The sequence below is a fragment of the Sipha flava genome, unplaced genomic scaffold, assembly GCF_003268045.1.
Source record: "Sipha flava isolate LNK unplaced genomic scaffold, YSA_version1 2_pilon_pilon, whole genome shotgun sequence".
Classification (NCBI taxonomy): domain Eukaryota; kingdom Metazoa; phylum Arthropoda; class Insecta; order Hemiptera; family Aphididae; genus Sipha; species Sipha flava.
This window is the reverse complement of record NW_020272972.1, coordinates 3801324-3814722: the sequence shown is the minus strand read 5'-3', so window position 1 is coordinate 3814722 and position 13399 is coordinate 3801324. Positions and strand designations below refer to the sequence as shown.

Sequence of the window (13399 nt, the reverse complement as noted above, 5' to 3'; positions counted from 1 at the left end):
AAACAAAAAACCGGGATCTAGATGTATCTCGTGCCCGTGATTATAAGCAATACGAGTAATAAAATTGTTATGTATGGTATGTACTATGATCGCAACGGCCGCTCCGAGAGCAGTCATGTAACACACAGGCCGAAAACTTGAAGCTTGAAAAAAATTTCAAAATATATAATTGAGGATATATATTTTAATAATTTAAATATTTAAATTTGTTTAGCAAATTTTAAGCATATCGAAGTCATATAAAAATATTCTACATTTTGTTAAAATAATAATTTGCATAATATGATATAAATAATATAATATTTACTTTAAAAAAAGATTAAGTGCGATTAAAAAATGAAGATTATATCAATGAACCTATACAAAAAAAATTCTAAATATAATAATTTCGTACAAATTCAAACAAATTACGCACTAATTATTTGCAAAATGTGTATTTTTATGGGAGGGAGGGGCTGGAATAATGTTATTCCAGCCCTCTCCGCAATAAATGTTTTTTTTTCTTGGTGAACGAGTTCCGTACAAATTCTGAAAATGGTTCGACAAATTCGTACAGATTATGTACTAATTATAAACATGAATAAAAATCTTAAATTTTTGGATGGGGAGCAGGGTAATGGACTTGTTTCTAAATAACACGATGTAAAACGGCGAAAGTGTGCGATTCCTTAACAGGTTTCCCCCTCCCCCATCCCCGAATCACTATGCAAATATTTTTTATTAATTCAAATGTACCTACGCGATGGAATAAAAATGTTCTGAAAATCTATTACTTTATCGATGGGATTATGTAAATTTGCGTGAAAATGTTATCTTAAAGGAGAGAGCAAAACGATAAACCCGTGCTTTTTATAGAATTGAGTTTTTACATAATTTTTAAAACCACATTATCTCATCGACTGTTGTAATGAATTGAGAACGTTTTATTCAAATCCAAATTTTTCAACCTTTTAAAATTTTATTTTAAATGTACGTAATGTAATAACTATTAAAGGATAAAAATCGATTGTATTTTATCTTGTTCGATTTTAAATCTTTCTCTTTGAATGTACACTCATCATATTAATGTACTTGCCTTCAGAGCTAGTGTTCTGTTAACGTTCAAGAATAAATAAATAATATATTCTTACAATTACTGGTAGTGATGTAGTTCTTTTTAGTTGAGTGTTTTTATTAATATTTTTATTTATTTATTTTTTTTAAGTTATCGATATTCTTTCATATTAGTTTAAAACGTTAACAGTTTTGTATTTCCTGCTCTGTTAGCGTTAGGCATCTAGTCCCGGCAGTGACATCCACATTATAGTATTACAATATTGTCTTCGAGGTACATTGTTATCGGTACGTTCACAATGAGTATAATAACGGTTAAACACTCGGTTGTGTGTACACTAAAGCTTTTCGAAAGTTTCAAAACCCACAATTTGTAGTACATGTCACGGTTAATGTAACCACACCGTGCAAACCACTGTTAAGTGCTGACTGTCGTAGTCCTCGAATTAGCATTATATTAAAATAAGTGTTTAGATTAATATTAGATCACTATTTATCATGCGTTGGTTATATGTTTCGTACACAAATTCGTAAAATCAGTCCGTTACCAGTTCTTCGCTATGTCAAAGGTTGACACTACGTAACATTTAACATAAACACATGTACACGTTACAGGGTAGGCGTTGCGTTTCGTTTTCGTCTTTAACCGACGGGCGTAAAAACAAGATTTTTCTTTCTACGTATCTTACTACTTAGTCCGGTTGATGCATTTTACATCGTTTACCCAAGCGTTCTGTACCATATTTTAGTAACAACAATTCATTTCAAGTACTTTTGAATGAGAACACGGAAGTTTATTTAGCAATCTTTTCAGCATATTTTTATTCATTTTTGGTTTTTAGATTTTTTTTTTTTACATTTTCAAACCATTTAAGGTTTTTTTTTTTAATCATTTGTAGAGTTAATGAGTCCGAAATTCGAACTTTAATTTAATTTTAAGATTTTCACATGCTTACTTCTTTTATATATATATATATAAAAAAAATATCATATTCGCCTTTAATTATTGGGCAATATCACAACGTTAAAATCGAACCAAACGTTTTTTTTTTTTTGATACATTTGATAAATTGTCATTATTGAAAAATTAAAAATGTTCAGTGTATTAATTAACATTTTAAGGTAACAAAAGCATTTTTTTAGGGAATATTTGGGTATTAAATTTCCAGTCCTACTTATAAGTAATTACTACAAGCTCATTCTATCGATTCAGATTTTTTCAAACTTTCTAGATCTTTTCGGTACGTGAAAATCCACTAGCCCTTATAATAGGTATATTCAGTATAATCATGATTTCTATCAGAAAAAAAAATAATAATAGTACGTCATACGTATTCATCACGGTTGACAGTTGTGCTCTGCATGGTCCAGTCCTAACGTTAAAAAAAAATATAAAAGTAAAAATAGACAAAGAATTGATTCGGTCTGACTGCATATTCTTTTAAAAGATTTTGGTGCCAGTCCTGGTTTAAACTATAATTTCAGTTCGGTTTCTGAAATATAATCAGATGGGTTTAATCCGAAATGGTTTGTTTCGACTAGGCAGTTACGGTTTATTTAAATTCCATTGAACAATGATTTTAAATTTTAAAGACAATATTTATAGAATTAGTAACACATATTTTCATGATGATTATTATTTTACTCCTATTCCGTTGTTTATGTACTTTGTAAGTATGAATCTCAGAAATGTTCATGATATCTATATTAATTATTATCGAAAATATTTTTAAGAACAATGGTTGCAATTATTCTCATAATAAAAGGCCTAGTGTATAGCTAAGCTGCACCGTCTGATAGAATTTGCATTTATGTACAATGCAGTTTAATATTAGTATTTTAGTATTTATAATCGATGGTAGTATGTACTTTTCTATGTACTACTTATTACTTATTATCAGTTTGGTACAGTTTTGTAATAATCAATTCAAAGCTTTCACGATCCGAAGATTTTTTAGTTCAACTGGTTTGTCCGTTTTATCAAATTATATTATAATTTCGGTTCAGTAGGATAAGAAAATTTGAAAAGGTCCGGTCATGTCCGTAAACTAATGCAGTCCGAAATTCGTTAGTCCGGTCTCGGTACACTCTAACAAATATTTTAAATTTTCAGTGTGGTCCGGTCTAAAAGAAAATTTAATAACCGTTGTCGGTCCAACTTCTGTCCTTTATTACTATTTTCAATCCGGTGCGGTTCCTAAAATTACCGCCCGTGCTGAGCCCTGGTCGACACGCACCTACGTGATTGTTTCTCTGATTAAATGGTTGATAGAACGCCAAAACCGATGCCGCCGTCACGCTAACCTCAACGAACGCAAGAGCACCACGACCATAAATAGAAAGCGGAGAACGTATTGCGCTCTGCATACCTCTATAAATTGTAGCGATAAATTCGGCACGCGGGCGGCGGGGTGCAGGATGACTCGGGATCCTGCAGGACGACTGGCGTGAGCTCGTGCTCTGGCCGCCGCCGCCGGCTTTGATAAATAACTTAAACGACTTCTTCCAGGGGACTTCTCATTCGAACCGCTGTTTATGTATTGCGCTGCCGTAATGCTACACTATATCATATGCTACGCGCGCATGTACGCGGGAAGAAGAACGATAAAACGGTCTGACGCGGTTGCGCGTACTTCAGTCCTTCTCAATTTCGTTTGATACCTAAGCCCGCGAGGGATACTTTTTGTTATTTCATTCCGCCCGGACCGGTGCTAATAAATATTGCACAGCGTAAAAATTTGACACCGAGTACAAATACGTGGCCATTATTCGAAAATACATGTTTTCGATTCTCGGTTTTGTTTTGCGTGTTTTTTTCGTATGTTTTTATTATATATTTTTAATTTTTTTTTATAACCTAAAACACTATCGACCAAAGGTGCACTTCTTGCGTTAAATCCTTGCTCCCACCCTACCGCCCGTTAACTAAATATAGCCACCTAAGATGTGATTGTGGCGGGCGGTCGCTTGTTTTCAATTAGATTTTCGTTCGTTTCGCAATATCGTAGAGGTCAACTGTAAAACGTTACCATGTTCAAAACGCAGTTTTGTCGGATATTGTTTACCGATGCTTTCGCATATATCATAATAGTGTGGTAAATGATTGCGTAATAATATGCATAACGATAATCCTGTTTTATCTTCTGGTGTTGTAAAATGTTTTCACGGAAACTAAGTGCCCCACTCGGAACCACGTGAATGTATTATTTTTCTACGGCAGACAACCTTTTGTGCGCTTGAGTGCCTCCATTTTTGTATGCGCACACAATATTCTTATATTTAACAAGCATCGATTTCGTTCAGATATGTTATTTTTAATCGCTTAAGTCATCGTTTAACATCTTTTTTTTTTTTTTATACATCGTTTTCACCACACGCGTTTTAGTTGAAAACAAAACTTTACATGGGTATAACAACCTTTTTCTTGCGCTCTGTTAAATACACATTAGGTTTTCAACCGGTAATTTTTAATACCGTATTAATAAAAATATTTGAGCGCACATAAATGGTGGGCATCTTACTGCAGTCATGTAAACATAAAATCTTTAAAAAAAAAGCTATACTTTCAATTATAATAATGCGCATTTACAAAATAAATATTGTTCAAGCGAATAAAATTTACTCTCAAAAATTAATAAATTTAAAGTCAGAGTGTAAATGTACATATCACGTACAGGTGCGTTTTCAGTCTTTCAATCGCATTCACATATACATAATAATCTGAGTAAAAAAGTATACGGCGTTTTGTAATTTTATACGAGTTTCAATTGCTTGATTAAAAGAACGATTATTCTGGTTGAGATATATATATCGCATTGTAGTATACAACCATGTGTCTTCCCACAAACGAAATCCTTATGAACTATTTGAAAAAAGTCATCATGCACTCGACGAAAGAAACATGCAATTTTAATTAAAAATATATAACTTGCTTGTAATAATTATTACGTCTGTTGTACAATATATTATTACAGAAAGACAGACAAAATTTATGCAGTTGGGGATTGTCCTACAGTCGCCCGTGAACAACCAATTTTTTTTTAGAAAAAAAAAAAAAAACAAGCAATATTATTGACAGTGCAGAACAGATATCGAAGGATTGTACAATATATTGAAGACCTCAAACAGGATTGGAATTTTACAGCACAATACACAATATAATTGTACAATTGGATATGATATTGTTTAAATATCAATATTGATTACTGTTTATTAATATAAGTAACTTCATTAACTTTCAATAAATTCTCAAGACATGTTATGCATCAATTCCCAACAAATTCTTATAGTTATCTGGTTAAATCGGTCGTTGAAAGTTCAATAGTTTTTCCTGATTATATTGTGTTTTTCGTTTTTATAACCATTTCATCAAACGTCTTCTCTTATTTTATTTAAATTTTATTTCGGGTTTCTTTTGGTTGAGTTAAAATGGTATCACAATTGCAAATTATTCTAGTATCATTAAGATACGTTTTTATAACAATGAAAATCAACAACTGAAGGTAAACGTCACTATACTGATGACATTAAATACGCATAAATCATAGATTAGTTGACATCTAATATACGAATATTTATCAACTGTATATTCAGCAATAATACCGAGAGGTTTATGTTAAATGACTATTGCGGAGTATGTTGACACAATTTAACCGACTCAATATTATTGATCGTGTAAGATTTGCATAATACCATAAAAATATATTTAATAATAATCATTTATTTGAATCATTATAAATAATTTTGATTTTTCCATGCTGCTTATTATGGAAATCAAAGAATAACGAGGTTTAATAAACTTAAACATTTTTTTTTTATTGCTTTCGAGTAAAATACGATATTTTTATTAAAGAATATTCTAACGTTTCAAGACTCCTCTTGACGTGCTCATTATGTAAAGCGAGGAATAGCGTGATTCAATACATACACTTTTATTCAAAGGAAACCTTGAATCCATACTCAACTAAGTACTTGATACGTTTTAAATTCAAATTGTTCTATGGTTACACATTATGTTTTTGTCGTGGCCATGGGGAAAATATATATATATATATATATATATATATATATCTTTTGTTTTTTCCAACCGTCAAAATTGAACAAATTAAAAACTAAATTAACAAAATTATAATTTTCATTTCCCGCGAGATAAATTCCTTGTTTTTACATTGTCCTATTTGAATAAGCAATTATTTGAAATACATTTGGAAAATATTTCTAATTCTTTGAAGTATATACTTCGATATCATTGGGGACCACCGAAACAGATTATACGATGATTTTAAACAAAAATAGTATAGACGCGTATAATAACTGCGCAATTTCTCATATTACATGTGATGTAGTACATCGATTAAAATCAATATTATAATCAACATATTTATACGACCCAACACAAGAATGTCAAGTGAAAGTATCGATCGTTGTAGATCAGCGGTTCCCAACCTTTTTGAGACCCTTAAGTTTAGGTTGAATATTAACAAATACCCCTCCCTCCCAAAAGAAGTTAAGTAAAAAAAATACGAAAGCAAAATATATACTATAATTATAATTTATTTTAATTTTTTAAACAAACAAGAGTTTTTATTATAACCAATGAATAACGGTAATGATCATTAATGAGATGGTTGATATTGCTTTTTTCTAACAATTTGTTTAATATTCGGTTCAGTTTCGGCCAATACACATCTTATGTCATATTCCAAGTTCAACCGGTTTCTTGATTTTGTTTTCATTATTACCATTGCTGAAAATCCACTTTCACACCTGTACGTTGTGAAAAAGGGATCAGTATTTTCAAGGCTTTTTCTGATAATAATAGATACTCGCCACCAATTTTTTACCAAAATGTAGACTCTATGTAGATGTAAGATGTAGACACTGTAGATTAATGCGAGAATACCGAAATTGAATACAATCGTGTGGTCTATATCACATTAAAATTGGATAACACGTTACCGCCACCCGATAGTCGAAGATATTCAAAATATATTATATATATACTTTTATTTTATTTTTTTGTATTTTATCGTGTGCTTGAGAGTTAGTGAGTTAGTGATTACTGATGGTCAGCATGTTTAATCGATAGTTACTTGATATCAATTATTATTTCTTCTTACTAAAAGCCTGTTTATATATAATAGGTATAATATATAAACTAAACACGAAACAAACGGCCTACACCACTATATGGTGACAATTAAATATTACCTAAATCATCAAAGCAAAAATGAAATCATAAGACTAATTTCAGATGAATGTTTTTTTTTTTTTTTTTTGATTTCCTTCTTTCGGACATTAGAAAAAATATAAAAAGTTTTGAGGTCCCCCGTTCTATTTCAGTTTTAATCTAGACGTCCCGTGGAATGATGATAATCGTCGGAAATCCACTGCTGTAATGTTATATTATAAAATACAATAAGCTTAAATCTCATCGAACTCGTGTCGCATTTTATCGCAGCAATAGTGACATGATAAAATTACGAGTGACGAGAGCGTATCATTAAAGAAAATTATGAAAAGGAAAAACCGGTGTTTTATTATTGTTCGGCACCGTGCTTGTACAGTATGGACAAGTGTACGTCGTATCATTATTAATACGATTATAATTATCCAATAATTATTCACGATTATTATTATTATTATTATTTCGATTACTATCTGTCGAGAATGGTGCTATGTTTCCGGAGGGGTCTAAATGTGTGTCGAAGAATTTACAAACTTCTGCAAGAATCGGATGCTGTCACGAGCAATAGTGCACAAACTCGAATGACAAACGTTTTTATCAGGGCGCTGCTGTTCGTACCCCGCATCGCGTAACTCGTACTTCCTTAACGCTGTCGCAGCAGTCCATCGAATGAATGGTAAACAAGTATCCAAAGTTTGTCCGACACATATATACTGAAGACGTTTACGTGGACGAGCGCTTGTGTGTTGTACACACACACACACACACACTCATATATATATATATATATATATATATATAAACATGCATGCCATGTGTTATCGTCTCGACATTAGTTTCCGATGTCTGTATGGTTTCTCGAACTTTCTTCAGGCCCCCAGGGGTCTTTTATGGGTTTCAGATATCTCACATCGTCTTCTTTGGTCCCACGGTCCTTTCAGACCACCCCGGTTGTCCAGTGGCGCGGAAGGAAGCATTTACTATTGGGGCGCGGGATAGGGATGAATTCAAGAGAAGAAGAACAAATAAAACGAAAAAATAAATAAATATCGATAACTATATTATGTATAGCGCATACGTTGTACGACAGCTAACGAACGTCCGACGCACACACGAACACGCACGCGCTAAACATCTGGCAGAGCCGTCTGAAAACTTTCGTCGTTGTAAAAACAAACCATCCCGTCAAACCGTACACGGGTCTGGCAACTTGCCGAAACTTATATGCAAACCGAAATCCCTTCTGTGTTTGCTTTTTCCGGAGGATCTGAAAAACTAAATTGATGTGAAGATTATTAATTTGACTTTGGATCGCTACACGCTTTACGAGCGCTCTCCGGAGCCTACACAAGCGAATAAAATAATAACCCAAACGTAGCTGCCGCTAGACGAGATACTTCTATGTGTACAGAGTTCATTACAATTGAATTATGAGAACCTCGAATAATACAGTCATATTATCTACAAAATGTTTATTATTCAGAAAATTAAATAATAATCAGTCAACAAGGGTGATGTAGGAGTTCGTGTTGAAGTTTTTGTCGCCTCCTTCCCCCGGGCCATGTCATATTATACATCATAGGTAGGCAATTAATTATAATCGAAACTCATCGAAATATCAATGTACAATTGATTTTCATGTTCATAATAAACCGTGAAAATAGACTGTTTTAACAATAACATCAGTCAAATTCAATAAAGCGTTATGTCGCACTTAAAACTTGAATTAGTGAACTTAAAATTACATCTGACTCCTGACCTCAAACAAACGTCCATTACGATTATTATTTTGGTTCTGGGTGTCGGTATTATTATATTTCATTGTTCATACTTTTTTTTTCACCGGTAAGTGTATCGATGATGTACAGTAAAAAAACCTATTGCGATTTAAATAATTTCTTTCTTAAATTTAAACCGTGCATTTCTCTGCTAATCCGATGAAAATTAGAAACTAAAGACACGCATTAACACTCTGTATTTAAGACTTTAAATATAAAAAATCCTAAAAAAAAAATTATCCTAACCTTGCCGTTGGATGAGTTATTTTAAAGCGAATATATTTTGTGCACGATCCGTGCACAGGTATACCTTTTACGGTAAACGAGATGCGACGTTCAGACTTTAACGGTCTAGTCGTAACGTTTTGTTATTCTCTTTGAAATGCTCAACAGAAAAATTATCGTTTCAGTTGTGAGAAGTGTACGCGTTGTAAAAGAAAATCTGTACCGAGATAACGAAGAATCAGTACAATGGAACGTCACCGCATTACTACTCGTGATTGGTGCGGGACGACCGACTGTTTATAACTTAAGTACTTTTTTTTTTAGGGGATTCACTTAAAAATTGTTTTCGACGGGGAAAAAAACGAGCAGTAATAATTTTTATTTCCAAATTGTAATAGCTGTTAACTTATTTCAGATATCTTATTCTACAAGTTTACACACATACACACACACACACACACACACACACCCATAATATACATAAATATAAATGCATTGAATTTCCATAGTTATGACATCATATACTGCAAAAGATATGTAGAACTCGTGACAATTATAAGTTTTTTTTTTATTTCTTCACTCGTTCGATTAGTGCATGATTATACATATAAAGAATTAAACACTTTTTTGTGTTCACTTATTATTATTATTTTAATCTGTAGATACAAACCTTTAAGTCGATTTTTCTCTTTTCCTTGATCTGGTTTAATCACATCTACACAGTAGATGTACAGGAACTCGTTTTATACAAAGAGATACGCGTATAATTAATTCACCAGACTTCACTCAACTACACTTACAATTTGAAATTGTATTTATAGCTCCAATTGTGTTAGAGTATCAAAATTAGACAAAGTTTAACGTAAACCGACAATGATCTAAACATAGAAATAAATATAATGCATGAAATTATACGTATGAGGGCAGTGACAAAAATTAATATCACCATTTATGGTCAACGGTTAATTTTACATATTGTCGAAGAACATTATGTACTGCTTCACTGCTAAAAGTAAATACCGGCTCTAAATGTCTCTAAATCAAATCCAAAACATTTAATTTAAGTTATACACTTGTAAAATACATTAAATTTAAATTTAAATTTATATTTTAGCATTTTTTACGGCTTCAATTAAATTCCATTTTTTTTTTTCACTACAATTTATTAAATATTATTAAAAAAGCGATTGGTTTGAGAGATACATTTTTGATTTGCGATATCATGCTCATTTCATAAAGCATTATATGTAGACTATAACTATATCTCTTGCGTATAAATGATTTCACATGTTATTATACTCGTATTTTGTATTATACGTAACCCAATTGGTTGGATAATAATTAGTCATATTAATGATTCGCATTATCAAGGCTTATAATATTGTTGAATGAGTAAATAGAATAGGTAATTAAAATATTTCAGATCTTAGACTAACAGTTGTTGTACATATAGAGTCTAAAAACATGACAAAAAAATGTATTATTTAATACTGTTATAAGAACATAGTATAAAATGTTCTTAAACATACAATTTTAAATAATAATTAATCGATCATATTTCGTGTAAAATGGTTTATGAAAAAATTTAATCGGGAAATCTGTAGAAAAAAAAATCGATAAGTTTAAATGAAAATAATTAATTATAATAACGATGGATTTCATGCGACAACGCTTTCATTATGTACCTATACAATCCCGTCGGGCGATGTACGCTTTTCTACTATACGTCATCAACGAACTCGCTGTCATGATGAAAATACACTCATCGTTTCCTTTCAATTCTATTTTCATATTAGCTTTACGCGCATGTACACATATTTATGTTGCACGCAGAAGTTTTAATTCAAACTTCACACCACCTGCTACCAACAAACGTTATTGATTTGCCTTTGTTTTTAACGTTTGTGTTATTATTGTTTTTTTTCCCTGTTATCATTTTCTTTTCCTTTTTGTCGTACATTAATTTCCCGAAATTATTTTTGGAGGAATCACTCACCGGATGAAACAATGTTTCTATTAAAAATTCACCGGCGATCAATACTGTCACTAAATACTCGTATTGAACACATTATTTATCATATGTAATTTGTACGTACTGTAATATTATTAAAATAACGTTACCGCCTAGAAATCGTTACAAACGGATTTGCTGAAAAAACGCTGTATTCATTTAATTTATTACTATTTTTTTTTTATCGTTTTACTTGCGAATCGATGACAGGTTCATTATCTATTAAATTATCTATGTCTTATATAACAATACGGTGGCATAGAGGTGATATAAAACGGAAAATATAGTAATTGATATTGTGGTAATAACGATTTTGGTTGAACTGTTGATGTCCAATCGGTAAAGACTGTTGCCAAAACTTTTGAAGCATATATTAATTCTCTGTGCGTTGTTGACTAAAGCGTACTTGTCCACGCCGCGAATATTGTGACGTAAAATGTGACGATGACGACTAGTATTGTCGATGAACTATGTTATGCAAGTAGTCGTAAAAACAGTGATTACATTTGATCATATGCGCTTTCGCACCAACAATTTAAAGAGTTCTTGAAAGAATTGGATTCAGAATACGGCGATAAAAACAATAATAATTCATCCTGTTTATTTCAAATAATTAATACACTAAAACTTATTTCATATAAATAACTAATCCTGTTTAAAATGTTTACTCCAAATTAATTTCTTATTATGGCAAAATACTAATATAATTTTATATGAGAGCCCACAAGATCATTTGGGTTGGCCAACCCTGTTGTAGGGCGACGGGGGCAGCGCGACGCTTATCATTAAATGTAAAATAATCGCGGTGCGTGTTATCTATTGCTCTATGGTATTGTCGTACCTACTATCTATGTACCGTTCTCATAATATGAAACAGCATAATGTTGTGTTCTTTTCTATCAATATAAATATATGTTTTCCGCTTGTTTTCATAATGAATACTAACTTTCTTTTCAATATTATTACCGTGAAATCTTAATATCCTATTCCATTAAAATATGAATGTCGGTGACATTTTACTCCTTACTTATTTATAAGTTTTCATTAGTTTTCATTAATTTTATTAAATACTTTCAATATCCATTAATTTCAATGTTTGCATTTACCCAGGCGTCCCATAACGGATTTTTTTCCCGTCTATCTCGTTTGTTCCGTACCGATTTCGCATGCGCTTTGAAATTGTGTTGTATTGAATTCGCGTGAAAAATGTCTCGCTCGAAAGCGGCCGGCAAACAGATGTGGGGTGCCGATAAGATAATCACATGACACGTATTCGACGGCGAACGTGCATCATCATCGGGACGATCTACTCGGCGGCAACTGTCATTCGACCTAAATCGCCTGGTCAGATCAATGTAGTGTTCAGAAGATCTTTCGCCTCGGGACTGGACCGGGAGTTTTTTGTAACATGAAAAGAAAGCTGATGTAGTCTTGATGTGACGTGGCACCATTTGCGCCCACTACGACGTTCCGTTTCGGAACGATGACTTTTGACTCGACAGAGTTTCGACCGACGGCGAAATAATCGGTGGCAGGTGTTCCGGGTGAGTTTGTAACCTAACTCCCAGGCACCATCGGAACTGCTTTTCGTGAGGACAGATCGAATATCTGCGATAAGGCTCAGTTGTTGGTTTTTCTTGGACGAATAGTCGACGCAGCGGCACAGTGTCAACACTCAGGTACAGTTTAAAGAATATTTAGATTCTAGTAAATCATGTGATATTTGAACTCGTTCTGAGGTTTTTTTTCTGATTTATATGCTGCTATTAATATAATATTTTACGTTGTCTGTTATAAAAAAAATCTTAATGTCTACACATCAGAGTATGTAAAAATAGGCATTTTTTAAATAATTATAAAAATACGTATCTTAATGGCAGCTTATGTTAAATTAAATTTAAAAGCTTTATGATAGATATTGTTCAATATCATATCCAATATTCATTCAATCTAATGTACTGCTATAATAATACCATTCTTAAGTTTACTATACAAATATTTTGTTTTATTTCTATCTTATAATATACTGATATGACCTATCTAGGACAAACGAACGTAGCCGTTTGGACATGGCCGTTTGGACGTGGGGACAAATTTACGTAAAAAAAAAAAAAATACATAAATCAGTAAATAAAATAAATAAGT

General features: G+C 32.2%; 1 protein-coding gene across 2 annotated transcripts in view; it reads right to left on the bottom strand.

The window, feature by feature from the left end:
- LOC112686081 (LHFPL tetraspan subfamily member 1 protein-like) overlaps positions 1-13399 on the bottom strand; it is a 327428-nt gene that overhangs the window by 35467 nt on the left and 278562 nt on the right. The window contains exon 5 of one of the 2 annotated variants that reach the window (XM_025558204.1): positions 8280-8515. The exons of the other annotated variant lie outside the window; for it this stretch is intronic. Coding sequence (XP_025413989.1) covers positions 8331-8515 — 185 coding nt within the window. The 3' untranslated portion in view covers positions 8280-8330. Of the gene's footprint in view, positions 1-8279; positions 8516-13399 lie in introns of those variants that run through there. 2 annotated transcript variants of the gene reach the window in all.